The sequence below is a fragment of the Rousettus aegyptiacus genome, unplaced genomic scaffold, assembly GCF_014176215.1.
Source record: "Rousettus aegyptiacus isolate mRouAeg1 unplaced genomic scaffold, mRouAeg1.p scaffold_m13_p_13, whole genome shotgun sequence".
Taxonomy (NCBI): Eukaryota; Metazoa; Chordata; class Mammalia; order Chiroptera; family Pteropodidae; genus Rousettus; species Rousettus aegyptiacus.
In genome coordinates this window covers 42900970-42928093 of record NW_023416288.1, presented here as the reverse complement: position 1 = coordinate 42928093, position 27124 = coordinate 42900970, and the positions used below count along the sequence as shown (strand labels likewise).

The following is a 27124-nucleotide window of genomic DNA, read 5'->3' as shown; positions in this document are numbered from 1 at the left end:
GCCCTTCGTGTGCGGGCAGTCACTTCACCTGAGTTTAGTGGGTGAAGCGACCGACGCCAGGCCCCTGGGTGGCATCCTGGTGCAGGCTGGTCGAGCTGGGAAGACCGGGCCCGTGATTAGAGAGGTGTGCCTTTGATGCCCGTGACAGCAGCCCGACCTCCAAGGATGGTGGGCGTGCTGGAATTGAGTCCAGTCACATGACCAAATTCCTGCGAGCGTTCTGGACCCTGAGTTCAGTGGGACCTCCTGGCTGGTGAACACGCTGGTGTCCCTGGGATGGGGGTGGGGGTGTGATGGGCCTGGATTTTAGTGGGAAAAGAGGACCACAGCTCTGTCCGGAACCTTCCAAGCCCTCGCCTCTGTGTCTTTTCATTTGGATCGTTTGTTTGTATTTCTTATCATACAGCTGCACTTTGCTGAGTTCTGTGAGTCATTCTCAAGTGTCATCAACCCTGACGGTGGTCATCAGAACCCCCATATCTGTAGTGATTTGGTCAGATATGCAGGTGACGAGGTCACCCCTCTCCTGACTGGCTTCTGAGGAGAAGGCGGGCTTGGCAAGGACTGAGCCCTGAATTTGCGGGCTAACTCTGTGTTAAGTGCGAGTGGTTAGCGTCAGACTGAACTATGTCGCAAAACACTTGGGGTCCAAGTCAGAATGGAAGCGTCCGGACACACGGGCAGTGCAATGACCAGTGGCCCATGTGACTTTGTGTATTGACGGAGATTTGGTGCAGAGGAACCGGTCAAGTGTGAGTATTCTCACGCTGACCGTGGATTGTTTGTGGGGCACTGAGTTGGAATGTCTGTTTCTCGTTTGGGTGGTATTTTGCTTTCTCTATTAAGAACTTCTCCACAACAACATGGATTAGAAAACCAGAAGTGAACACACTAAGGCTGTTTTCCACGTTCGAGCAGGTTTCCCCCAGTGTCTACGCTTCTTATAACAAGGTTAAGTGATATTTTCTAAAGCCTTGCTACCCAAAGTGTAGTTCTTAGACAAAAATCATTGCCATCATCTGGGGGCTTGTTAGACATGAAGACTCAATCATAATCTGTGGTTTAATAAGCTCCCCAGATGAGTCATAGGCTCATTAAAGTTTGAAAATCTTCAATCTAAAATTTGGAGATAATGAGAGAGATTTATATTAAACTAAATCCAAGCCCTTCAAACAATGAAGACAAAAAACCTGGCTTATTTTTCTCAACAATCGGAGCCTATTTGTGATCCACAGATTCTCCCACGCCTGCTCGTCATGACGATCCTCTGTTTTGTGACTTTTGGCATTCAGTGGCATCTGTTAATGTTTCCAAATTGCATACAGGTATTAAAATCAGTCTTTGGCTCCTTGTTAACTGTGGCTGATTGGGCAAATGTGTTTCTCTTCTCTCCTTGAAATGTCACTAAAATACCAATAAGGAATGAAAAGAAAACTCAACCCACAACGATCAAGAGAATGGGAGGGACACTAATGTTAAATAAGAGATGTTAGCATGTTTATAGTTCTGTAGCGAATCCAGGAATGAATTGTTCTAGGTACATAGAACATTGAGCAAGTAAAAACTAAAAGAAAACAAGACGATGATCATCTGTAGAGAATACAGAGTATATACTTTGTGGTTCAAGTCTAATAAATCGTAATGTAGACATGAATGTTGATTTAACAAAAAGTCGTAAAATTACATTTGAGGACAGATTGCATAAGAAAACCGAGGTTTTGTTCTTCATGGCGTTATTTCTAGCAGGTAGGTTACGCGTAAGCCTTTAACGTGAGTGCTAGCCCTGCAGGTGTGGAGCGTGGCTGAGTGGATGTCCGTTGCCTCTCTCTTGCTCTCCTCGCCCCCCCCCCCCAGCGCCAGCCGTGCCGGGGGGTGCGGGTGCTGAGGCGTCGCGTGGGGACCGTTGGATCGACAGTCGGGAGATCTGAGCGCTAGTCCCATTCTGCCACCAGCTTGCCCTGCGTCTTTCAGTGAAAAAAAGGCGTGACGTTCCATGATCCTCACCCCGTTTCATCCTCCCAGTGTATTTCCTCTGTGTGGGGCAGAGCAGACAAGAGGAGATTATTTCTAGTGGCTCTATGGGCAGCGTTAATTTTTGCATCACTTCGTCCCTCAGCCATTTACCCAAGAGGCTCGACAATTTCCCTTTCAGGGGAAGAATGGCCATTTTTTTCTTCTTAAGAAGCCAAATAGCCGGACTCACTCGGAGAACAGCATGGAATTATCATCAGAGTCAAGAAGGAACAATAGTTCCTTTAGTTTAGGCAGATGGAAATGTTTTCAGTTCTCACACCCCGTGACATTTGTGAGAAGTTCAGATATTTCCAAAATTGCCAAAAGCCATCTGGTCAAAATGTCTTGGCCGTGTTAACTTGTTTAACCCGTGCCCATTTATATTTCTTAGTCTTCTTATCATTTCTGTTTCAAATTTTTATGAGGTCTGTTCAACAGCAAATATATGACGTTCAGTGAAGTGCGGTATCTTTGAAAAGCTGTTACTCCGAATTTCATTTAGATGGGAGCCCTACAGACCGAATGCGCCAGCAGGAAATGCCCAGTCTTGGCTCACCTGGACTCAGGAACACGCGATTCCGTCCAAAAGGTTCATGTTAGCCAGGTCATCGCCACTTCGTGTCATACCTGCCTTCGCCAACCAATTTTTAAAGGGCAGTGGACAGCAGGTGATGATAATAGACACAAGCCAACATTTTATGAGGGCAAATCAGCTTACACCTCGAGTGGACAGAAGGCTCTGTCCTCCCAAGTCCCCGGGTCTCAGTCCGCCTCTCCTCTCTCTTGCCCAAACTCTCGGTGGCCTGTTCCCTTTTTCTTACCTTGCCCTTTAGTCTCTTGAATCTCACTTTTTGGGGGGAACCAATGCTCTCTATTTGTGTCTCTCCTCTTTCTTTTCTGCTCTTTTCTTTTCTTTTTTTTTCATTCCTCTTCATTGTGTTCAAGAAAATAACAAGTCAGAGATTAACCCCAGTTACAATTATCATAGAAAGCCAGGAGGCAACTGTTGACATAAAATTGGCATTTCACCTTTAGAAGAAGTAGTCATGCCAACAGCCCAAGGCCGCCGTGTCGGAGAAAGAACGATCCCAGTTTTCCCTGTTGCCGGGACGTTGTGCGGTGGACCAAACTTTCAGCAGATGGAATATGTCTTAATAACTGTTCTCGCCTAACTCAAAATAGGATTTTTAATTCAGAGGAAAAATGTGTGTGTGTGTGTGTGTTTTCTGTTTTAGAAATTCAACATTTATTGCTGTTTTTTGTAAAGAGATAGGTACTATTTTATGTGTTAAAAAAAGAACAACTTTTTCTAATAGGAAAGTTGATTAACTTGCATATCAAGGTCACCAAAATTACCATTATCTGGAGTTTTCACAGAATGTATCTGGAAGCTACATAATTGCTCTAGCTTTCCTTATTATCTCTGTTCCTCCTGTTAAGTTTTCTCTCTGTCCGTAATTCTTTGAACTCTCAAAGGTGCGGTCCCCTCTGGTCCATTTTCGTATTCCCTGAGGCTGCTAACATTTTAATTTCTTAGTAAATACTGTCGAACAAGGAAATAGCAGCCTGGTCCTGTCTGGCCATTGTTCTAGTTTATTAGAACCATTTAGGATTTTGCTCTCTGGGTAATGGTGCCACTGAGATTCCCAGAGCAGTAAAATCGTGTCTTAATTTGGTCTTTCATTAGCTCAGTTCCAAAAACTTTTCTTCAACATAACAGCATAAATAGGGTAAAGATAAAAGTTCAAAGTTTATCCCTTTTGTTGGTGAATAATGGACATTACACAGACATCGTATTCGACTAGAATTTGAAATAAAGGCTTCAGTGGAGGTAATTTTTTAATATCATGTTAACTAAAAAATATTTAGCAATATGATATTTTCAGCTGTATTTGTGGTAGTTGATGCATGTTAATTTTCAATGTATTTTCTTCCTAGAATATAGATGCAGGCAATTCTCTTTTGCCTTCAAGAGTTTTACAAGGTTTTATTATTTGAAGGTTCACAAATGCTAAGCAAGCTGTTTTAGGCAAGTGACCACATAATTTCTGGCATTCTTCATTGGCAAAGCAACTAATTGTACTTGTAGATTAGTAAGAACTGAATATCATTTCAGATGAATTAAAAAATGAATGTAAGTTGGCGGAACCTTATCTCTAATCTTTATATATATGTTCTGCTTTTCTTACATGACTATTTGAGTTTGTTGTAAGTAATTTGCAGGCTTTTATCTATAAGTTAAACCTAATTTGGAACAAATGATGTCAGTTGTTTGTTTGTGGATGGCTATTAAAATTTAAGATGGGGTAAGCAGTTATATCAGAAGCAATGAATTATAGTGCCCATTTACTGAGAAGTAGCTATCACAGCCAAACGCAAAGGCACGCCCATTCCTTCTTTATGTGGTCCTGTGGCCCCAGGAGTTAATGGAGGGCACACAGTGTCAGTATTGGAAGAAGGCCAAGTCATTAGACTGAGTGGCTGCCTTTGGTGATCTTTGTGAGACTGTCACCCTCGCTGTGCTGGTGCTGAACAGACAAGAGCAGAAGAAAACCTTTAGCTAAAGGGATCTCGTTGCCTCCAATAGAACAAAGTCATCCGATTACCGCAGGTAATGTGACATTATCCTCATTCAGCAAATATAGTGAAAAGAATAAAAGCAACACCTTTTTGTATTTTAAAACACATTTATAAAAAGGAATAGTGAATCCATCTGTATTCCAACTGTACTTTGGCAGTGAGATATTTAAAGTATAATTTTTTAACTTATTCATATTAAAACTCTCACAAAAATTCAACACTGATTTCTGCTTTTCGATAAAGCTGTGCAAATACCGCTTGGTTTTTAGAAACTGAGCTGCTTTTGACTCTGCTAGGAGACATTCACAGCACCGAGGTGGTGATTTAATATCTTTACCCCTCAAATCGAATTATTTTTTTTTCTACCATTTGCTCGGCTTCTTGGCTTATCAAGCTTAATTACCTTCGCCTTTCCTTACTTTGAGAAATGTGGTCTGAAAGTGTGAAATAGAAAAATTGATCTTCCTAAAGCCATATGCCAGTGTTTTGTAGAACTTTTTGTTTTGCATGATGGAAAATCATAATTTTGGCTTAGCATCTTTTTTTTTTTTTTATTTCCCATGATTAGGCACTGGTGAAATGAATCATCAGCAACTAAATAAACACTGATTAAAAATATTCTTCAAAGGAAAAAAATATTTTTTTACAATGCATCTGAATGGTCCTTCCAGCATGATAATTAGTATAAATTGAAGATCGAGTGACGCCTTTTTGGAAGTCCATTTTAGTTTATCTTCGCTTGCGTTCTCATTGTCCCGTCGTAAACGCTGTCGGAGAGCCGAGATGGAGGGGGCCTCACCACCCCTCGCACTCCGTCACTGTCACCGGCGGAGCTGGCCCGAGCCACCGCGGTTTTGCGGCATTCCAACCTGGCGAGAGCTGTGTCGTCCACATCCTGGATTGACACATCTCTCTCTGCTCGTAGCGAGCGGAACTGTGTCCCCAGAAAGGGCGGAGTCCAGTTCTACCTCCAGTACCTGTGAATGTGACCTCGCTTTGAAATGGGGTCTTTACAGAGGCCGTCGAATTAAGATGAGGCCAGGTTGGAATTAGTTCAACGCCTGGTGCCTTTGTAAGAGAAGGGAGAGGGAGATGTCACACGGAGACCCCGGGGCGCAGGGACGGGCTCCACTGCTTCCTCATGGCAGCCCTAGGAAACGCATACACTTCTGCTCTTTTCATTTATTTTTAATTTTTTTATTTTTTAAATTATTTTTTTAACGGTGACTTTGTTAATGAAATCTGATGTTGCAGCTATACATTTTAACAGTAAGGCATATATATATATATACACACATATATATATGTATGTGTGTGTACACACACACACACACACACACACACATTATATTTACACTGCTTGTTCGCCTCCCATAGTTAGAGCTCTTTCTGTCACCACATATTTGACCCGTTTTACCCCGTTTTCCTCCCCTCTCACTTTTTCTTTTTCTAAATGAGACTCCAGGAGACATTCCCAGCCGAAAGGCACTGAATCTGCCAGTGGGCATTCTTGCTTAGACATCTATAAGGAATTTGTCTGAAAATCTCCTAATTTAATAATTTTTTCTACCTCTTGAGAAGTTTTTAGTTACAGTATCTTGACAGATGCATTTTAGGGATATTAATTATATTCCTCGAGGCCGTTCTCTAACCCGCGGGAATGTTGTGAACGTCGGAGCCCTACACAGTGAGGTTTTGACCCCGGCCTTTCCTTCTGAGCAGGTTATTAGGCTCTGAGGGGCTAACTCTCAGTCCCGCAGCCGCTGCCTAACTTGCGCTTTGTTGCTGATGATGGTCGTGCTCAGGGTTTTTCAAGTTGCAGGTCATGACTCATTAGGAATTAGAAATCAACTAATAGATCATTCAGCATTAAAAACAAAAACGCAACTAGAATAGAACAGAAAATACCAGTTTGCATTGCACAGAGTAACAATAATTTCGTGTGTGCGTGAAATTAAAAAAAATTTCTGCGTGTGTGCGTTGCAGTGCAGTACGTTTATTTTAACGTGAAATGCCATTAAAAGCAAGTTTAGAAGCCAACAAGCTCTCGTGATTCTAATCTGTACTCTCCTTCCCCGTGTCCTGTTCGTTGACGACAAGGGTTGACTGCCGCTACTAAGTTAAGCAGTTCAAACAGCCACGTGTCCGGGAATCGCTTTCCTGAGTTTTCTTTTTTGAGAAGCCGGGGTTGTCTTCTAGGTTGTGACCAAAAGCCTTGTAGCCGTATCGCTTTCTAACGAGCAGGGTGGCGATGGGGAACAATGCTCTGCGTCTCTTTTCCAGTCCTTAGTTTGTATCAGGCTTTACTTCTAAAAATATGCGGTCGCTGAACTCTGGTTTCTAACTATGGAGATTCTCAATTCTCTGCTTTTGTAATAATTGCCAACGTTAGCAAGACTCACCCTAGTACCTGTTGAACGCCACTTGTCTAAGAGGTCATATCCGTTCACGTGAGACATGCTAAGGTTTGCAGCAGGTGTGAGCAAGCCGTCAAATTGTTTTTACATGGAGACCGAATCCCCCTCGCCACTACCCATGAAAACTTAGGAGCGAAGCCTTGGTAAGTTATTTATACCATCTAAACCTAAATTTTCTCACTTGTACTATAAAACATGGCTACAGATAGACTCTTCCTCATAGAGGATGAGTGACTTCATACGTATCGTAGGGATTAGCATCGACTAACTTCGTTATACGAATATACTTTTCTAAACTCTGTATGACATATATGTGAAATTTCTGAAGGAGAAACACAATTGACAGCAAAAATAGAGCTAGATCCGTCTCAAATCAAAGACCCCAATTTTACATCGCATTTGGGTTTTTATGTTCAAAACCGCCTAGAATACCGAGGGCCTCTTTCATTTTTTTGCCCTTTGAGGATTCAGGGGAGAACAGGAATAACATTTTGACCCTCCGTTAATTTCCTGGGAGGTGTATTTTTAAAATATCTGAAATTAGGTTGTCTTGCAAATAATGAGGACTCCGAAACCTTGAACCTATAGGGTGTGTGTCTGAGCGAATGTTTGTGAGGGGTGTGTGTGTGTGTGTGTGTGTGTGTGTGTGAGAGAGAGAGAGAGAGAGAGAGAGAGAGGAGGCCTGACGGAGTAGAGTAGAGAGTGCGCCTATGTCTATTTCCTTTTTTCTTTTATTTCTAACTTCTCAGAAAGTATATAAATTTATACATTTCATATGTAAATGTGTTTTTAAGCTCTGATAACACAGTGATTTAATATGAAAATGCATATAATAATGTTGTTTTATTGATGGACTGACTAGGCAACAGGGATGGAGATGCCTGAAGCCTTAAAGCTATTTCGGAGACATGGTTTCCTGTTTCTTATGGACCGTGTGACACCTCCCGATGTGAAACTCGTATTAAAGGGACGTTTACCAGAGGCCCCTGATGTTAATCCCTGTTCTGATAATGAAGCTCAATTTTATATAGTACCCTTTTGAATAATCCTTTCGGCGTGTTTGACCATATTGCTTTAACAGTAGCACCTCTGATGGTTTAAGAATGCTTTTTGTCTTTACCAGCCTTGAATCTGGTACCACAAATGATACGGAGGTCATTTTGTTACACTGCGATTCTCTCAATGCCAGGATTAGGTTGGTCGGTTTATGTTCTAACCTTACCCCGTTGCGTAGTCCAGAGGCTGATACACATTATAATGGATATCACAATTAGATTTCGAATCAGTAACTTCGGACACTGAACTATGCGTTTTAATGAGGAGCTGGATTTTCCTTACAATGGTCACATAAAACCCTATTAGTTTCTTGAAGATATATTAGACTTAGAGAAGATAAATATAAACACACAAAGTACTGCGAGGTCCTCAAATGCCAATCATAGTTTATTCTTCCCAAAGGCCTGCCAAGGGCAACCACAATCCTTTTTGCTACGCTCTGTTACTCTGGGCCACTCCACAACAATTTTGAAATCATATACGATATTTGCTCTGAATTTAATACCTGGATTTGCTTTTAAGAGGAAGTTGTATTAATGTATCTGTGATATATCTAACCCCTTATTGATTACATGGCTTATTTCAAAGAAAGCTAAGAGCCCTCTGACCTGTGCGTAAAGTGGACTAGAACAGGTAAATTCACATCTCTGTGGCTTTGTGTACTCAATAGGAATAAAAAGGAAGGATGTTTTGTTTTATATGTCATCTTTTCACGTGAGAAGACTGAGTGCTCACTAGTCAATTGTAGAGCACCTTTGTTATACCGTCAATGAAATATTTAGGCTACATTTTGGAAATAATCTGTATTTCAGTAGAATAGCCTCCCATAACATTTATCTTTTAATAGCTTTTTCTAAGGATTGGATATATGGGTTATGACTATTAGAATTAACTCTGATTTAGTCACTTACTCCTGTACAAATAGTATTTTTATTTTCCCCTTGCTTCAGAGGTATAAATCAGGTCAGTGGTTGCCCTTACCAGCAGATAAGTTCCTCACCTTTCAGGTGGACACATGAAAACAACCACAATTGTGCTGAAACTGGAGTCAGTTCCTTTTTTTTCCCAGATCTCCGTGATACTGATGATGGCATTTTGATTCTAGGCATGGCTTTTTCTTTCCGGTACAATCCTGCCATGGTCTCAAGAAAGGACCTGCTTAGTAATGTGTTAGTCGGGGTAAAACGGTATGGTAGAAGTCGGGGCTGTAGAGCTAAGGATGAAAACAGTGCCATCTGATAGAGAAGATCCCTGAAGTTGTTCTATTTAGATGTATCGCCAAATGGCCATTTGTGATTTTTGATGTAAACATGTCTACAACTACCATTTTCTTCAAAACAACTTTTACTTATTTGTTATCATTTGTTCTTTGATTGGATCACAGAAAATGCCATCACAATATAATCACTATTCATTATTTTCAACCTCCTAGAATGTCCCAGATGCCACTTAATGGGGACACATATAATAGGAATTTTTTTTTCCTGATACTTGTGATAGCTGTGGGGATGTTTTATCAGAATTACCTTTTATTTAGCAAATACATCCTTTCAAACTTTTAGTCATTCTTATTTGCTTTATTGATTATTGACATATCACTCTGGTTTTTCATGAAAAAGGCTAATCTCTGGAACATTAAAGTTTTCCTTCATAGTTCTTGGAAGATCTTATGAGTTGATAGAGCTGGTTGTCCCCATAGAATATATAAACACTTTGCGAGTGCTAAATTGTCTTCTCGAATTTAACTTCTTTTATTTCTTGGGTGACCAATCTCTCTGTGCTTAAAGTAGGGGAAACTTACAGTTACTGCTGTTTCTACGCCTGGAAATAGTTTATGGTCAGCAGACACGCATCCTGATTTACAAGCAGTCTAAGGATGGTTTTAGGCTATTTTCTATATATGTAGTACATAATAAGCAATATATTTCAATGACAGATTTAAATTAAATTCCTGTATTGGCATGTGTAGTAAGTAAAACATAGGGACCAAGAAAAAAATCTATGATTTTCTGAGTATTGTCATTCTTCCAAAGTATGGATTGAAACTGGCACTCTACTAGGTAACGTAGTCGACATATTTGTGGAAAGGGTGCTGCACAACCAGAACGAAATTCAGTAGCATCTAATCCCTTTAGTGCAATCCCTTTAATTCGGTGGAATATAATCTCTTTAATAGTGAGGAGTTTGTCCTGTTTGCTTCTGTTTTTCCAGTGACTAATAGCCATGCAATACATATTTATCGAATGTAAACAAAAGATAGTTAAATGAATAGACTAAGAAATCACAATTTTAAGTTTGTTTGCTGATGTGTAGTTTTGCTTAACACTTTTTATCTAATTAGAATAAAAATTTAAGAATTGAAATCAGTATTAAAAGACTGAGGTATGCACCAAAAATATATTCCATTCTTTTCTATACAAAAGGCCTACATATGATTGACATCATATTATTGTTTGGCTTTATTGATAGTTACTCATTTCGCTCCACATTATCTGTATACATTTTTTTTGTGTGTGTGTGTTCAGTTGGACATACTTATTTTCAGAAAATTTGAATTTTATTTTGCAGTGTAAATTTAAAAATATGTAATTGTTTAAAAATTATTTCTGTGGCAAAAAAATGTTTTCTTCCATGCAAGATGAGGGGATTGTTTAGCATTTATGGAGAAACAAACTCTAGAATTTTATTTGTTAGAGGTAAATTTTGTCATTGCATCCATATGGTATTACCAAATCAAGTTACATGCTTTGAGTACTTCGACCCATGCTTAGTTGATTTTATGTGAGATTCACGGGGAAACAGGAAGTGTGAAATGCCATCCGCGTTATTGAAGCAAATGCCTTTTCTCTCTTACTGGCAATTTAGATTAAAATCTAACCAAGTAAATATGATCACGTCTTACTTTGAACATTTGTATTTATTTGGCCGTAACAAGAATACTTCACTTCATTGCTCACTATTAGGTGTGTCTATTCAGAGAGCTTGTTTGCCACAACTTTTCTAAGAAAAATGTAGCTTGAAATGGATTCTCAGCTTTACAATATGTTTGCTGTAGTTCTTCATGCAGATAGGTTTAAAAGATACATATGAGATACCTGAGAAAGTTCTTGCTGACTTGTACAATACCTGCATCCTAATAGGTCACATTTCAACTTCTATACTTTTGACAAATAGCCTGGTTCTAAAAGGCTCTGTCCATGGTTCTGAAACCTCTCATGATGTATGAGCATGTCTTGCTGATAAATTCTAATGTCAGCCGCTGTGTGATAGTGATTCATCAGGTTGTAACAATTTGTGTTTGGGAAACACATTGAATTAGCAAGTCGTGTAGTCGGGTTGTATTAAATTAACACAGTTTGTCCTTTCATTTTAAAGAGTTCATAGCCATTACCTTCCACATGGTCAAAAATAGCTAGAATTTAATTAGAAACCGTCGATTCTATCACAAAAGCAAATGTCTAGTATTAACAAATAAGGTGATATGACTACAGTGCTAGAAATGTTTACAGGCCAGTGACATGTCGATACTATGCAGCAAGCTAGCGTAAGAAAGTTAAACACTTGGTTATGACCAGGCAGAGCGACAATTAACGCATAAGCCTTGTAGCTTTGCAGCAATGAGTGATTTGCCTATAAAGTTATGGCTTTTATCTTAGATATATGTGTATATATTTACTGTTTCAAGATCTTTCCTTTGTACACAAGTACATTTATTTTGCAGGACTATGGGTTTTTTGTTTATAAATACGATTGATCCCTAAAAAATCTTGGCTGTTTTTCCAAGTAAAATTCTCACATTTAGTGTATGAGATTCTTAAATAATTAGTAATGTTCTTGGCATTTCAATTTAATGATTCTCATTTTTTTAAAGCCATGTTCTTTAGGTGCCTTAAATCTAGTCATAGAGAACTACACGTAATGTTTTTATTTTTTTATTTTTCACTTGAAATTTGTCTGAGAAGTTTTTTCTTTTCATGAGCCAAACTGTCTTCTCAAATTTCTGTTGAAGTCTGGAATTATCTGGTGCATGCCATTTTTATGTTGGGGCGAAGTAAATAAAAGGGAGAATTTCATAAAATTGAACCTATAAAGTTTGTCTACTGACCCAATAAATTTTAAAGTAAAATGCTAAAATTTTAGTCTCGGAAAATTCTAGTCTTCTAACATTCTAGATTCCACTGTTATTTTGGGGGAAAGGACCATCCTCTTTCATCTAAACAGAATTCAAGTCAGCACCAATTAGTTGCCGTAAAAGTATATAAACTGCCTTCGTTTTGGTCTTGTTGAACATGTTCCATTGCTGTGTTTGCAACACAAGAAATAATTAGATTATTTGCTTGTTACTGCAGTGAAGCTCATTAAGTATTTTAGACTCACAGATTTGAAAATTACACCTCGATCATAAGTCCTGCCAAATTTTGGCAACATTTTTTGCAAAGCAAGTGTCTCGAAGTTGAGTTACTACTAATTATTAAAATAAGACTTTCAGTTCTTATATATTGGATTTACATTATGTGAGCTTAATAATTAAATTCACTTTAAGAGCTTCTTGTTAAGAAAATCTATAAGTGAATATATAATTTCCTAGAGGACTTGTTTCTGTCACTTAAGGGTTAAATACAATGTTACGATTGCCTTTCAATATTGATAAAGCACCTTCTCAAATAATTCATTTTTGTGCACAATAAAAATGTAGTTACAGAACCCAGTAAAGGTGTCTTACTCCTAGCACTCCAAATTTCATCAGAGAAAAACATTGTGTTTGTTAATGTTGTCATTTAAATGACATCTGGTCAGGTGACATTTCCCAGAAATTATTCTTTATTTAGAAACAAAAACAAGACAAAAGCAATTGATTTTAATCCAAAATGTATTTTTCCTTATAAAAGAGGCCCACATACTCACTCACTGCATCTACTCTACAGAGTTCGTCCGTTTTATTACACCACGTGTCGATTCAAGTTTATCCGGTCACCGCAAAAACTCGTGGCTAATATGTGTGATACAACACAGTAGGAGGTATTGCTCAGTTCAACTACTCTTATATACTTAAAAAAAATACAGAAATGCTTCTGTCCACTGGAACTATAGATCAGACATAAAAGTTACATGAAAGTTCTAGAAAATGGAATCATTTTATTTGGTTGCCACAGTACCCTTCGAAGCCGGTTAATCAAAATGCTGAACTTGCCCGTATTTCCATCGATCAGAAGCAGCGCTGGTGAAGCTTACGCCTCTCTCCGGAAAGGAACGCTCCTCTGCCTTTTCCTACAGTCTTGCGCGCTCCCGTGGAGCGGGTCGAGTTGGGCGGTTAGGTCATGTTCGTCGGCACGCCTATGACAGTGGCTCTCACGTCCAGTGCTGTACTTTTCTCTTTGCCTGCTTCCCAGAGGTGGATCAGGGGAGGATACAGCTCGCCGAATGCAAAGACTGGTTTCTGTAAGTAATTCCTCACGTGGCCCCGTCTGCCACCACCGTCCATCCTTCGAGAGAGGCAGCCGAAAAGACACATCGCACCGATAATCCCCAGGAAGCCTCCCAGGCAGGCCAGAAATGCTGTGGCGTGACTCTTTCCATATTCTTCTCGATCCGGGTCCAAACCTTTCGTAGTGACGTTGACACATCTCTTTCTGTTTTTCTGGTAGATGGTGGGGATATCAATGCAAATGTTATACTCAGTGGATGGGTTCAGACGAGTGAGATTATACACCTTGACGTCCGATGGTATCCGGGCACTTTGGGCGGCTCGGGCATTTTCCGACTTGACGAAGGCCGTCCACTTCACACTGGATTTGAGAATCTTGGAACTCGCTTTCCAAGACACCAGGACTGAATTGGCCTGAATGTCTTTTATCTTAATATTTAAGGCGCCATCATTGTCCTGGGGGAACGAACCGTCCACGGTGATCAGGACAGACTTCAGGTCGGCGCCCACCAGGTTCGCGGCGATGCAGGTGTACAGACCCGCTTCTGCCGGGGTGACGCCGCTTATGTCCAGCGTGCCTTCAGGATGCACGTAGAACTTGTCGGTCCGGGTCCCAGGCAGGAGCTTCTGGCCGGAGGGCGAGGTCCAGTAGATTTCGGGCTGGGGCTCCGCGGTGGCCCTGCAGTGCACCGAGGCCTGGCTCCCGGCCCCCAGGTCCAGGCGGGGAGGGAAGCTCTCGGGCGCGATGAGAGGGAGGCAGATGTCCATCATGTCCCGGAAGTGCACCTGGCGAACGTTCTGGCCTTGGAACTCGGGCGGGTCCACGCAGAACAGCGACTCGGGCTCCATGAAGCGCACGTCGGTCTTGTTCATGTTCATCCAGCGGACGACGCAGTCGCAGCGGATGGGGTTGCTGTGCAGGCTGATCTCCTTGAGGCCGGGCAGCGCGTCCACCGTGCCGCGGTACAGGGCGCGCAGCGCGTTGCTGTTGAGCATGAGCGATTCCAGCCTGGGCAGCCGCGAAAACGCGTTGGGGTGGACGAATGACAGCCTCGGGTTGTTGGTCGCCTCGATCTTTCTCAGGTCCGGCAGGTTGTCCACGGCAAGGCTGTCGATGGAAATCAGCTCGGGCATGTTGTTGATCCCCAACTCTTTCAAGTGCAGCATGTTGCTGAAGTCACCCCGCCGTATTCTGTTAATGGGATTTTTATTGAGATCCAAAAATTTGAGGTTTACGACTTTTTGAAGAGCGACGCGGGGCACTTTCCTGAGCCTGTTGTCATAGAAGGAGATGCTCTCCAGGTTTTCAAGGCCAACCAGGGCGTTGTCCGGCATTTCCGTGAGGTTTATCCCGGCCACCACCAGGCTGCGGAGGTTGGAAAGTGGCTTGAAGTTCATGTCTTTGATTCTCGTGATCGGATTCTCCCCAATCATCAGAACCTCCAGACTGGGCAGAGCGTCAAACCACTGGCTGTTGATCACCTGCAGTCTGTTCGAATTGAGATGAAGCCGAAGAAGATTATGTAGGCCAATGAAGGCTCCCGGAGAAATTGCAGAAAGCAAGTTGTGATTAATGTAGAGTTCTTGTAAGTTGCTCAGTGCAGACAGACATTTTTCAGGCAGCTCCGTGAGTTTGTTTTCCTCTAGGTACACAGAAAGAAGCTGAGGCATCTTTTTTACATTAATATTGGTGACTGAAGATAAATTGTTTTGAGATAAGTCCAGGCCAGTGAGGTTGACTGGAAAGTCTACAGTGTGTTCAATTTTGGCAATATTGTTAGTCTGTAGGAGCAGAATCTGTGTGTCAGCGGGCAGTCTGGCTGGGAAATTTAAAAGACCTAAGTCATTGCAGTCCACTGTAGATGCTTCCATATACGCGGATCGGGGTGTAAACCAGGGTCTGATTTCACACGTACATAACTGTGGGCACTCCGCCCTTTTATCTACAGCCTGTACTAGTGTAGTGATAGCCAGGCCAAGTAGCACGTGGATCCGGAGTGGCATGTCCTTCATCTTAGCTTTCGTCCTCAGAAACTGAACGGGCCCTTGAGGGTTCCACAGCCCCTGCTAGTGAGTGCAGCGGGAGCTGATTGATAAGGAAACTCGTTGCATTTGTCACACGATAAATGTCGTAGAAATGCTGAGGTTTTCTTCAAGGAGATAAGAGCCAGTGCCACGATCGCCTTGTCCAGAAACGTCATGCATACTGGAGAAAAGGAGGTCACTGTCTTCTTTATGACTGAGTACCGATACGCATTCTGAAGATGGAGGATGTATAGATGGCCACCAGAAGTTGAGCACTTCATTTATTTAGGAGCATAATATTCAAATCCCATGCGAGTTCAGTACTTGCAGGAACGGCCACATGGTGCTAACTATAATAAAATGAAATGTAAAAGAGAAGAGGAATTAGTCTAAAGGCAAAAACAAAAACAAAAAATGCCACAGTTACTATCCATTAACTAATGATGGTTTCATAATATTATTAGCATTTACAGTTAATTTAATATGTTTTGGTGACTTTAGCCTTGTTAAGACTGTCCTTAATAGTTTTTGGACCACACATCGGAAAGGCTGAGAAATGGAAACTGTAGGAGACCAAAGTTACGTTAAGCATACTGAGCACGCCTCCAGAATTTTTATGTCGAAGTTTTCCTTCCATGTACCTTGTAATTGTTTATTATATTTGTCATTCTCTTTGACAGTTGCAGGGCAAAACAGAAAACCTTTTGACGGTGATGGCTTTGTTTTCCTCTTGGGGAGGTAAAATTAAAAGGTTCTAAATAAATAATACCGTTTAGTTAGAATTAGATGCGTGGTTGGCCTGTGGTTTCTCCGGCTTCCCAGAGAGGACAGGGAAATGACGGACGAGTGGTGTCCAGCCGGGTCTCCCGGCTTCGTTCACACTCGTCTCCACAGTCTCTTCTGTGTAAAGCGACTTGGGTTTTACAGTATTTGGAAGAGATTAAGTCTGACTTGCCATAAATGTACCTGTATGTTGTCGTTCTTAACTGAAATTCAGATTAATGTTCGACTGTGTTAGTTTTCCCTGAAAATAACCTACATTCCATTAGTCACTACTGGTGAAAATGTAAATTTGTTACATCCCGTAAAACAGGCACTTAGACATTCCTTCTTTTAAATGCAGGCCGAGGTCTTCATCCCATAAAAATAAGCAGTCCAAAATCAAGTCGCGGTTTTAATACGTGCCGCATCCTTACGGTACCTGAGTCCTTTAATACACTCCCAAAGCTGGAGTGCGGCTGCGCACTGCCCACCAGCGGCGGGGGCGGTGAGGGGTGGGGGATAGGGATGGGGGGATGGGGAGATGGGGGGAGGGGGCGGGGCAGGAGCGCAGGTGACCGGTCCCTCTGGGGCTTTGTGCTCCCAGCGGTTGTGGGCTGCAGAGCCAGCCGTCAGCGGTCTTCACCTCTGCCCGCTAGTGACATGTCTCATGGCCCCGTTAACTGACTCTGGGTTGGACGGGCACGTTAGTGATGGAGAAGTCCTTGTTTTTCAAAACTGTAAAGTATTTATAATTGAGTCACACCTAATTTGCCTCTTATCCTTTATTGTAAGAGATGCGATTTTGCCTAAAAACCAGATCACAGAGTTCAGGTAACTACTGAGCTGCTTTGAATTACAAGTGCCTTTGCTTCGCTTTTTTCATTGCTTCATCTATTTGCTTATCTTTTTTTTTTTTTTTTAATAACTGGACCTTTCGGCTATTACTCCTACTCCGTTTTAAGTAGACTGAGTCCCTTGAGGAGAGAATCCGGTAGCTCTCCTCCTTCAGTGAAGATGCCTGACCCCTCCTCACCCCCAAGCCCCCGCCTCGGGGGCCCTGGCTCTTCCTCTCACGCCCTCCCCTGCGCGCAGCCTCCTCTCTGCTGTGGAGCGCTGGGCGCCTCATCTTCCCCGCTCTGCTGCAATGCCCGTTTGTTTGTTTTAAGTTAACTTGCGGTCTTTTCAGACCTCAGGTCGCCTCTCTGAGAAGCCTTCTGTGTACCACCTCCCCAGCGGCAGTTAGCGGCCCCCCAGAGCGGCTGCGTGGCCCGCGCACACAGCTCCGCCAGAATGTTGACTAGTTTTCCACCTCGCCAGGCACTCACCCCCTTGAGTGCACGAAGCCTGCCTGACTTTGCATGGCTGGCTTCTGGGCATGGGAACTATGACACAGTAGGTACTCATGAAATGTTTTGAATGAAGCAATAAGTGAATTTTGTTAATTAGTGTGTCTAGTCATCTTTCCCACATATAATTTAGGCAACGCAATCTCTTCAATTTCCTAATTTCGACATTGAGCTACTTTAACTCGCATGAACCTACTACTTACACAGAATGTGATACCTGACTTACGAAAATCTAAAGAGGAAATTTGAGTGTAACACAAAAGAACATTAGACTTTAAAGAAAAGTCAATCTAACATTGTATCTGTAGTTTATTCCTTAATTCATTCAGTCAACTTTTTTTCCTTTTTTTTTCCTTTTTATATTTTTTTTAGACGAGGCAAGCCTTGGTTGACCTCACAGATTGCAAGGACCGTGTCAGCTTACAATCCCTTATTTTTTATTTTTTTACACCTACAGCACCTGATCTTCCTAGGTGGTCTCCCATCTAAGTACTAACCAGGCCTGACTCTGCTTAGCTTCCGAGATCAGATGGGATCGGGCATGTTCAGGGTGGCGTGGCCATAGACTTATTCAGTCAACTCTGTCCCAGTTATTGGGTTAATAGCTGGTGGGTGCAAAGCCGCCGTTGAGGTGGGCTCTTGCCTCAGTCCCTTTCCAGTCAAGAGGGGATCACACACGGGTGGCTGCAGTCGGAGCCGCCGTGGGGGCCCGTGGGAGGGGCACCCGAAAAACACTGCCCCGAAGTTTGACGCCTGTTTCCCAGCGTGAAGGGAAAGCCTACGTGCTAAGCGCAAAACACATTTCTGCACGTCAGTCACACTCAGCTGAGAACCCAGAAGTCGCAGCTTCTGCCTGAATCAGTTAGAGGTTGGGCCCGCTTCGTCCTCCTCAGTGTCATCGAAAGGATTAGAAACGTTCATGGTGAAACTTTCTGGGGGGCGTTAACCTAACGAGGCCATGTTTTAATTTGAAATTATTCTTGTGTTTTAAAAAGTTCCTATCTACATCTAATTAGAAACTTTTTTTTCTGATTTTCATCAGGGATACAGCCATATGCTAGAAACAACCACATTGAAACTAGATTTATTCCGGAAGCTTTTGAAAATAAGGAGAGTTCTTATGGGGTGAAAAACTCAAATTCCATTTCCTCAGGTCCGGAGGAAGACAAGTTGGTACAGAATCACAAAAGAGGGCACGGAATTTGTGCCTTTCTTTATTGTAATATTGATTTCTTTTTCGTGTCTTTGGAACTGATTACTGTGCTTTCACTAATGGACTATTTGGCATGGATTGTCTGCAGGATAGTAAGGCAATGATAATATCTTAAATCTTAGCACTTTATGGGTTTCAAAGCTCTTTCTGAGGCACTGTTTATGTTAATAATGGCTCCGTGACATGGGCGGGGAAGTACTTTAACTCCCATTTTTTAGGTAGGGCCCTTAAGACCCGTCTGCCTGCGATCCCACCGTTAATAATGAAGGGGCGGGGTGAGAACCAGCCTTGGTCCTCACGGCTGCAGCTCTTTCTGGTCATCCACATTGCACTGCATAGGTAGAGAACAGGCGAAATAATTTTAACAACAACAAAAAGACGGTAGCTTGATTTTACTTCTCAGCAGGGCTGGTGTTTCCTTGGTCCTCAGTGTTTCAACTTTAGAAAAATTAATTTTTTCAACTTAATAGTGACTAATAGTGACTAGTGTGTGATTCACATTAACCAAACACAGAAGGGACGAAACCAAAATGCTGGTGGAGAATCCAAATGCATCAATGTGCCGGGCGTTGCTTTTCCTCCATGTTACAAAAACGTACTTGGAAGTGTGAATTACGAATTTGCAGTTTGGTTTTGAACACAGAGTCTGAGGCAGGGAGGTCAGGCTAGAGTTCTCAGTTATCGTCATCATCAGAAATGGTAGCCTGGCACATCTGCTCAGGTAACATGTATATTGTCACAGGGACTGGATCTCTCGAGTGTCGTGGCCCTTGGTGTGACCTTGGTCCCCAGACCTCCCCTGTAATGGGGAGTTCTTCCTGAATTTATTCTCGGTCACCCCTCATCTGTGTCGTCATTTGTTTACGTTTTGTTTTCCCTTACTGGACGTAAACTATTAGACATTAGATTGTTAGATTATTACTGGACATTAGATTATTACATTATTGCTTTACTAGACATGTGGTTATTAGATTATTATTCCCTTACTAGATTATGAGATCTTTCTAATTAGGGACTATGTTCAATTCCACTTTTGGTTTAATTAGTACATTTGCTTGGTTGATTGGTACCTAGCCCAGTACCTCCATTCATCAAACAAGTGTTTGCTCAATGATAACTCACAAATGTGTCTTTTTATACTTTGCGTTGCATATGGAATAGTGATTAAAATGACTTTTCCTTTTCCTTCTTAAGTAACTGGTAATTAAGAACAGTTGGGGAAAAAGGAAAACACTTGCCCCCAGATTTCTACAGAATTTTTTTCTTACTGTCTGATGGTTAAAATGTAGAAATATCACAGTCGTACTGCAAAGTGCCCACCGGCGCAAAGCAGAAGACAGCTCACTTTCCAGGCACCAGTTTAAAAACATAGCCGTTCTATCGAGCTGCATTTTAGCTTCATCACTGAGAAAGCGGTGTCTGCTGCGGGCCATTTTGGAATTTGGGCTAAATCATTATGATGGTGGTACTGATTTTAGGATAGATTTCCACTTGTTTTTTATATGCATCTGTATAATATTTTTTACATTTAAAAATAATCATATCACTGAAAAATAAAAATTGACCAGCTTAATCCCATTCTCCACTTCCATTCTCTCTCTCCTCATGGCCCTCCCACTTCTCCGTTTTGAATACATTAAGAAAAAATAATAAACTCTTTGAAATATAAAATTAAAAATTTCTTAGAAAACTTGAATTACATAATTATTGATCGACTTATGTAATTTCCCATACTCCATCAATTTGCTGGAGTTTTTTCCTCCTAAAATAAGAGTAGGGAGAATATACTTAAAAAAAAAAAATCTATATTTCAACTTGTGATTTACAGGTTTTAGGGCTGTCGTTTGGGACGGTGCTTGGGAGGCTAGCCTAGGGCCTGGAGCATAATAAGCCTTCAATAAATATTGTGTTTGGATGGAGGGGTAAGTGGATGGATGGGTGCAAAGCAGACAACATGCAGGTAAAAAAAATCTTGCTTATTTTCTTCCTTAAAATATGGCGGATAAGCCGTACAGAAGCCGATGTTGGTGACAGATAAGGCTTCATTAAATGATTTCCTGTTGTGAGGATGAGTGCTCATGTCTGTGCCTGCACCCTTAGGAGCCGGGAACCAACTCATCATTAACCACTGTTCTTTTTAGTCGTTTTCTCACGTAAAAGTATTTTAGAAGGTATTTTTGTACCTTTTAGTTTTAAAGGCAATAGAATCTTTCATATAGTAAAGCAAAATAAATTATCATTGAATATTATTAAAGTTCAGATGGCGATGTTAATGAAATGGCACCAGGAATGAAAACCGACATGTCTCCGAAATGCATTAGAGAAAGGCTCTTTTAAATGATTTGAATGAATGGCTCATACGAGTTCCAAGTCAGTCCTTATTAGAGCTCAGCTTTGGTTTGTTCTTCCATTCTGTCTTTCAGTAAATATTTGCTGACGGGCATTGTGCTCTCATTTCTAATCTGTTTATTTCATGAGATTTTTGAAAACTGAAAGATTTAAACTTTTTACTGGCAGAGTATAATTTGGCAATTAACTTAAGGCTTTTTTTTTTTTTTGATGGGTTGATTCATAAGATTAAAAAAAGAAATGTAAAAAGCATTTCAAGGTGTGGAATTTTCCTAATACATATGTCCTTCTGGGCTTCCTGAATTTGTTTTCATGGTATCTTTAATTTTCCTTATTGACTCCTCCATCTAGATTTTTCCCTGAGGGAGAGTCAAAGATCTAAAACATTTCATATGTTTAAATTATACATATAATTTACATATAATTAGACTCTGGCCAACAGCAGAAAACTTGCAGATTAGGCCATTAAAAGAAAGAGATTTTAAGAATTTTCATATCTTCATGATATTTTTCATACTTGTGAACACTTGTAACTTGAGATCTCTTTAATCTAAAACAGAAATTGTTTCTGGATATAATTATAGGTAGAAACTTAGGGCAACAGCTACATTTCTTTGGTGAAGAGATCTTCATTCTTTAGCATCATCATTTATGAAGCATCCGTTTTTCACTTATGAGGCATTGATTGGACACCTACTTTTTGGCAAGGCAAATCATACTCACTGGAAAGTGAGCAGTAAATAAGATGAAGTATCCACTTGCCAAGTTCACAGTGACCAAAGGAGCAGAGCACGCGGCATCGTAGGGTTGCCTGACAATGAAAGGCCTGTACATGGTCTGCTCTGTGGATGTACAAAGGAAGGATCGCTTAGTTTGTCCCTCCATCAGAAGCAACCTGCATGTTCTGTGTTCTTTTGTGACGCTTACAGAAAATCACCTGCAGTATACTGGGAAACACGTGGGTAAGAAGATTTAAAATCTGCTCTCTCTCAGATGGGTTTTTACAGTCCTACAGCTTAAGAACAAAGTGTGGCTTCTTCCCCGTACCTCATTATGTGTATTAGAAAAACCACAGAGTCTGAAGAAGAGAAACATTTGATACTCGACTTAAGTTCAAAAATTGGTGAGGATAGGAAGTTGCCATGGTTACATTAAAGCCCAGTTTTTTCCTTTTCTTCTATAGCAAATTGCTAGCTAGGTTCATTTGTCTAAAGAACTTAAATTCTGTTTCCCCATTATCTGACTTTATATTCCTTTATTGTAAGATTCAGTCTTTCTTTAATTCTAATTGAAGGTTCCATATCCCAAAGGTATTTTCAAATTATACTAATTGCATTTCTATAAAAAGCTATTCTTTTTTCCTTGGGAAATATTTATTTTCCAGTTATTCAAAATGAATTAACTTTTTGAATTCGCATGTCAGCTTTCAGGAAATGGATAATGGTGACGATGTAGACTAGTTTAATGAATGCTATCTTAAAATGTTCATCTGTCAATAAAGGATTGATAAAGGGGAAGCCATCTTGCTTTTCATTATGAAACGTAGATCAGGTGTACCAGATGCTTTTGTGAGGATGGACAGGGCATTTTGTGATGATGGACGGGGTACTTCACGTTCCTGCGCCTCAGGTAAACGAACATTAAGCTAAAGAAATTGGTTATGTGACCGTTAAGGTGTATGACACTATTCTGTGAATGCGAAAGGTCTTTTAAAAAGGTGTCTAAAGAATAGCTGTGGGGAAACTGATTTCTCTGATGTTAACCTTTGCATTTAATTGGTTACAAGCTGATATTCAGGATTCTAGTCGCACGGCATTAACTCATTAGGATCAGTGGATTTTAGTCATTGTGGGGCTTCTGAATGCTATCAGATTCACTAGATGCTGTTATTCCTATTTCATTTTATATTTATATCTACACCATAGTAAGTGAAAAGTAGAATTACTTTAGTTATCAAATTAAGGCAAACTAACCACTGGGTAAGTAAATTGCTTGGATTAGGTCCCTTGATCAAGTAAATGAAGCAAAAATGAGTTGTCAGTAACTGTTAATATTGATATGTGAACAATACATCTATTATGACTTTTTTTTGCTAAATTTAAAGATATGGATTTTTTATAATCTTCAAGTTTGAGCCTACCTGAATAAATCTGGCATCATAAAGCTTAGCATATTTTTGGTGTCATAGTTTTTATCTGTAAATGAGCATCGAGATCCATTGGCTCTCACCATTTCAGCTGTGACACCGTTTGTTCAAATCAAGTCTCACCGAGATTCACAATAAATCAAACATAGGAGAGATCTTTGCTGGCTAGCACAGGAGGTGGGGTGACGGAGGAGGGTGTGGTGAGGCGGGGAGCCGGAAAGATCTAGCTGGTACCCAGGTCTGCCGTCCTGCCCACAGCATCTGACCCCGACTGGGCCCCAAAGAGCTGTTTCTGAATCATCCATCTGCCCCCCATTTTCTTTTAGATTTGAGGTCACGGAGGCCCTTGGAGGTGAAATGGCTCATGCACACTGGTCCATTCTGGAGGGGAATTGACAATTCGGAGAAACCTTAGGCATTCTTTCTAAGGCAAATTCCACCCCCTCCCCCCCTCCACCATCTCGATCTATAGGCCTGTCCCGGTTAGGTCTGTTTCCTTTGGCCTCGCCTGAATTTGGCCCAGCCTGTCCCCTCGCATGGCCTGTCCCCTCGCACGGTGCGGTGCCACAGCACTTGGCCTCCACGCGGGGCATTCGCCGCGGAAGGCGCGGGGCGGGGGAGAAGGAAGTGCCCCGATGCGGCGGCGGCGAGCATGTCCCACGCGCCCCGGCCGCAGGCCCCACGCGCATTCTCGCAGGGAACGCTCATGTCAGCTGTCTTTTGTGGACACTGTTCTTATCCTCGCTTTTCGTATGAAGCCAAAGAGGTTAAATGACTGTCCAGTTCACCCTCCCTCGGTTGTGGATTCGGATCCTTTCATTTCATCTCTAGAGTCCGGGCTTCGCCACGGTTGAATTGATTTAACAAGGGGGTCATTACATCGAGGTGGCCGCACGCCATGGCGGCCTTCACAGGCGAAGCAAGATCTGAGCCTGGAAATGCCTCACGCTTTCAGAATTGAAACCAAACGGCGACCAGTCACGAGCAGCCCCTCCAGGCTGTAAGCTACAGCCAGTCAGTACCTCCCTTCCTCTGCTTCCACGCTTTCTCTGTCACTCTCGCCCTGAGCGCCTGTCATGGAGCCCCCTAATCACGCCTGGTTCGGTGCTGCCCTGTTCAAACCCATTTTTACTCAAATAAACGCTTAAATTTTTAGTTACCTCTCAGTTTGTCTTTCACTACTACAAAGCTGTACTTCCTCTCAAGTATCTGTTAACATGGCGCTTCTCATCTTGGTATCTTCTCAGAAAGGTGTTTTCTTCCCACTGCCTGAGTACGCTGGCTCCCGGCATCCGTCTCTCTCTCTGATAGAAGAGTTTTGCTCAGATGACATTTGGAAGATAGTTGAGTGTTGCAGAAGGCGACCCAGACTAAGGCAGCCTGATTTCTAGGCCTAGTTTTTGCCGTGTGGTCCACATAAATCATATTCTCAGTCTTAGAGACCCACAAAATATGGGGGTTGGACAAAATTTTTACTACTATTTTCAAATTGGTTGTTAGTGCCTCAGAAAATCCCACGGAGATTTCTTATTGAGTCACGGTTATAAATCTGTGTACTAGAGCAAAGTTATTTTTGTTGTGCAGTATTTATGCACTAAAGTGTGTGTAATATGTACCCGTGTGTTGAGAATGATTTCTTTGATTCTGATTTTTCAGATTCTCAGATCAGATATTTTGAGATTCTAAACCTAGAGAAGTCTTATCATTATGATAGAAATAGTTATATATAAAAATAAAATAAAAAAGGAACATTTGGTATGATTCCGTGTCCTTGTCATGGCCAAGACCTTACATTCGAACACAAAGAACGTTCGCAAAGATCATTAATAAGTCATGTACCATTTCCATCTCTCATGAAACTAAGCTCAGCCACCGTCCTTAGATTAAAATATAGGCCTCCAGTGAATTTCTTGTAGAGAAACTTGGAGTAACTTAAATAGCACAATTCTTTTTTTTTCTCCTGAATCTTAAAATATCATTTGGGCAGATTTCGAAGGAGTCTCAAGCTTTTTATCTCTCTTCTTCTGCTGTTTTCAGAATTGGAGTCTTGTGCTACATGGGGAGATCCAAAGGGCTAAAGTCAAATAGGATCAGGATTATTATTATTATTTTCTTTTAATAATTGTAAATGTGGCACCTTCAAACCATCAAATTTGTGGAAGCTAGTTAGTTGTAACACACAGCTATATTCAGGAAGGGCAATTGTGGGGCAGAAAGTCCTCGTTTGTAATTTGCTTGTGGAGATTGGGGAATGAACTCAGTCTCAGGAGTGTGTCATATTGGTGCAGCGATTCCTGTGTACTCATAAATCACCAGCTTGTGATAGTGTCATGTCTCATTATGAATTCTGATTTGTACTTATTTTTCATTATTTTTTTTTTTTTTTTTGCTCAACTGAACACTTCATTAATAGCATTATCTGCAAGGAAGATATTTGTACATAATTAGCCAAATGAGTGCTATTTCTAAGCTGGAATTTGTTTTGCTTGTATTTCTTCTAGGAGAATCACTCCATGTATTGGAGAACTTGAAATTATACTCCAGCGTAACAGTATTTCATTCAGTATTGTGTGAGAGCCAGCCAGTTTTGATTGCCTGGTTCGTTTTTCTTAACTTCTTTACCATTTCCTTGTTATTGAGCATTTATGTGGTCCCATGTGTAGGCATCGGTGGGTGGGAGTGCTCATCATTTATGTGTTTTCCTGAACATTCACTCATCTTAGACTGAAGGAGGATCATCTTCTTTTCCAAATTAAGAGACAGAATAATGGAAAACTTGCTTCAGGTTTAACAGCGCTATATAGGTCTCTATCGGGATGATTACGGCACTTTGGCACAGGGTGCTGGGGATGCATGCAGACCCTAGAGTGAGAAGATGCCTTATGACCTCCAGTAACTTTGTTTCTAAAACAAGAGGTCCCCTTCAAGCTCTATAATTACAGAATTTTTACGATGCCCTTAAATTAACAGGCTCAAAACTGCTTCAGTATGCTTCCTTATACAAACAGAATATTACTGACACATACTGGTAGAATTTACACAGATCTTGATATTTTCATCACGTTTATTCACATGTTTATGTTGGATAGGGTGCTAATTTTACTAGGATCAGAAGTAGTCTATAGAAGGGTTCTTAGAACCCATACACATTCATAGACAGTTTGAGATTTTTTAAAAATTAGATGTCAGGAACAATTTATGTGTGTTTATAAGAAAAATAATTCTTCTTTTGATAAAAAGTTTGTGCATTCATACATGTGCCTGTGAATACTGAGATCCTTTAGTCTGTTCAGAAAATCTGCATGATTGCCTAAACTTATGTTTAAACTTTCCCATTTTGCTCTAATTTTTATATCTGTTTGTAGATGTTTAGAGGTAATTCATTTAGTTAACATCGATTTCTAGTTTAAAAAATTCATGTGGGCGAATAAGCAGTCTTCCTAAGCATGCTTTCCTTTTTCCCTTGATCCTTTTGATTTCTAAAAGCTCACCCTTATTGTCCACTTTTGGTTTATTTGGAAGGCTAGTGCAGTGGAATGATTTGTAAATCCTTTTATCTTCAAAAGCATTCCAACTACATTTGGAGATAGTTTCTTTAGCATACTCCCCCGACTGAATGCCAGCAGAGATACCTGTACGATGCCTTGCAGTACGGTGGTTTGCAAATGACCGTCTCACGTAGACCCTTGTTCAATTATCCTACATTTCAGATGAAAGCATTTGAGGGTAATTATCCAGATAATTCAAGCAATTTTAAAAGCCTTTTCTTCTGCACTGGATGACAGCCAGGTC

General features: G+C 41.1%; 2 protein-coding genes and 1 pseudogene across 9 annotated transcripts in view; 1 reads left to right on the top strand and 2 right to left on the bottom strand.

Moving 5' to 3' along the window:
- Positions 1–27124, top strand: part of IMMP2L (inner mitochondrial membrane peptidase subunit 2) — a 631779-nt gene that overhangs the window by 265054 nt on the left and 339601 nt on the right. The window lies entirely within an intron of this gene.
- LRRN3 (leucine rich repeat neuronal 3) overlaps positions 12919–27124 on the bottom strand; it is a 32541-nt gene continuing 18335 nt past the window's right edge. Inside the window, exon 2 of the mRNA XM_016123383.2 lies at positions 12919–15866. Coding sequence (XP_015978869.2) covers positions 13378–15504 — 2127 coding nt within the window. The 5' untranslated portion in view covers positions 15505–15866 and the 3' untranslated portion in view covers positions 12919–13377. The remainder of the gene's footprint in view (positions 15867–27124) is intronic.
- Positions 18073–18191, bottom strand: LOC118611291 (annotated as a pseudogene).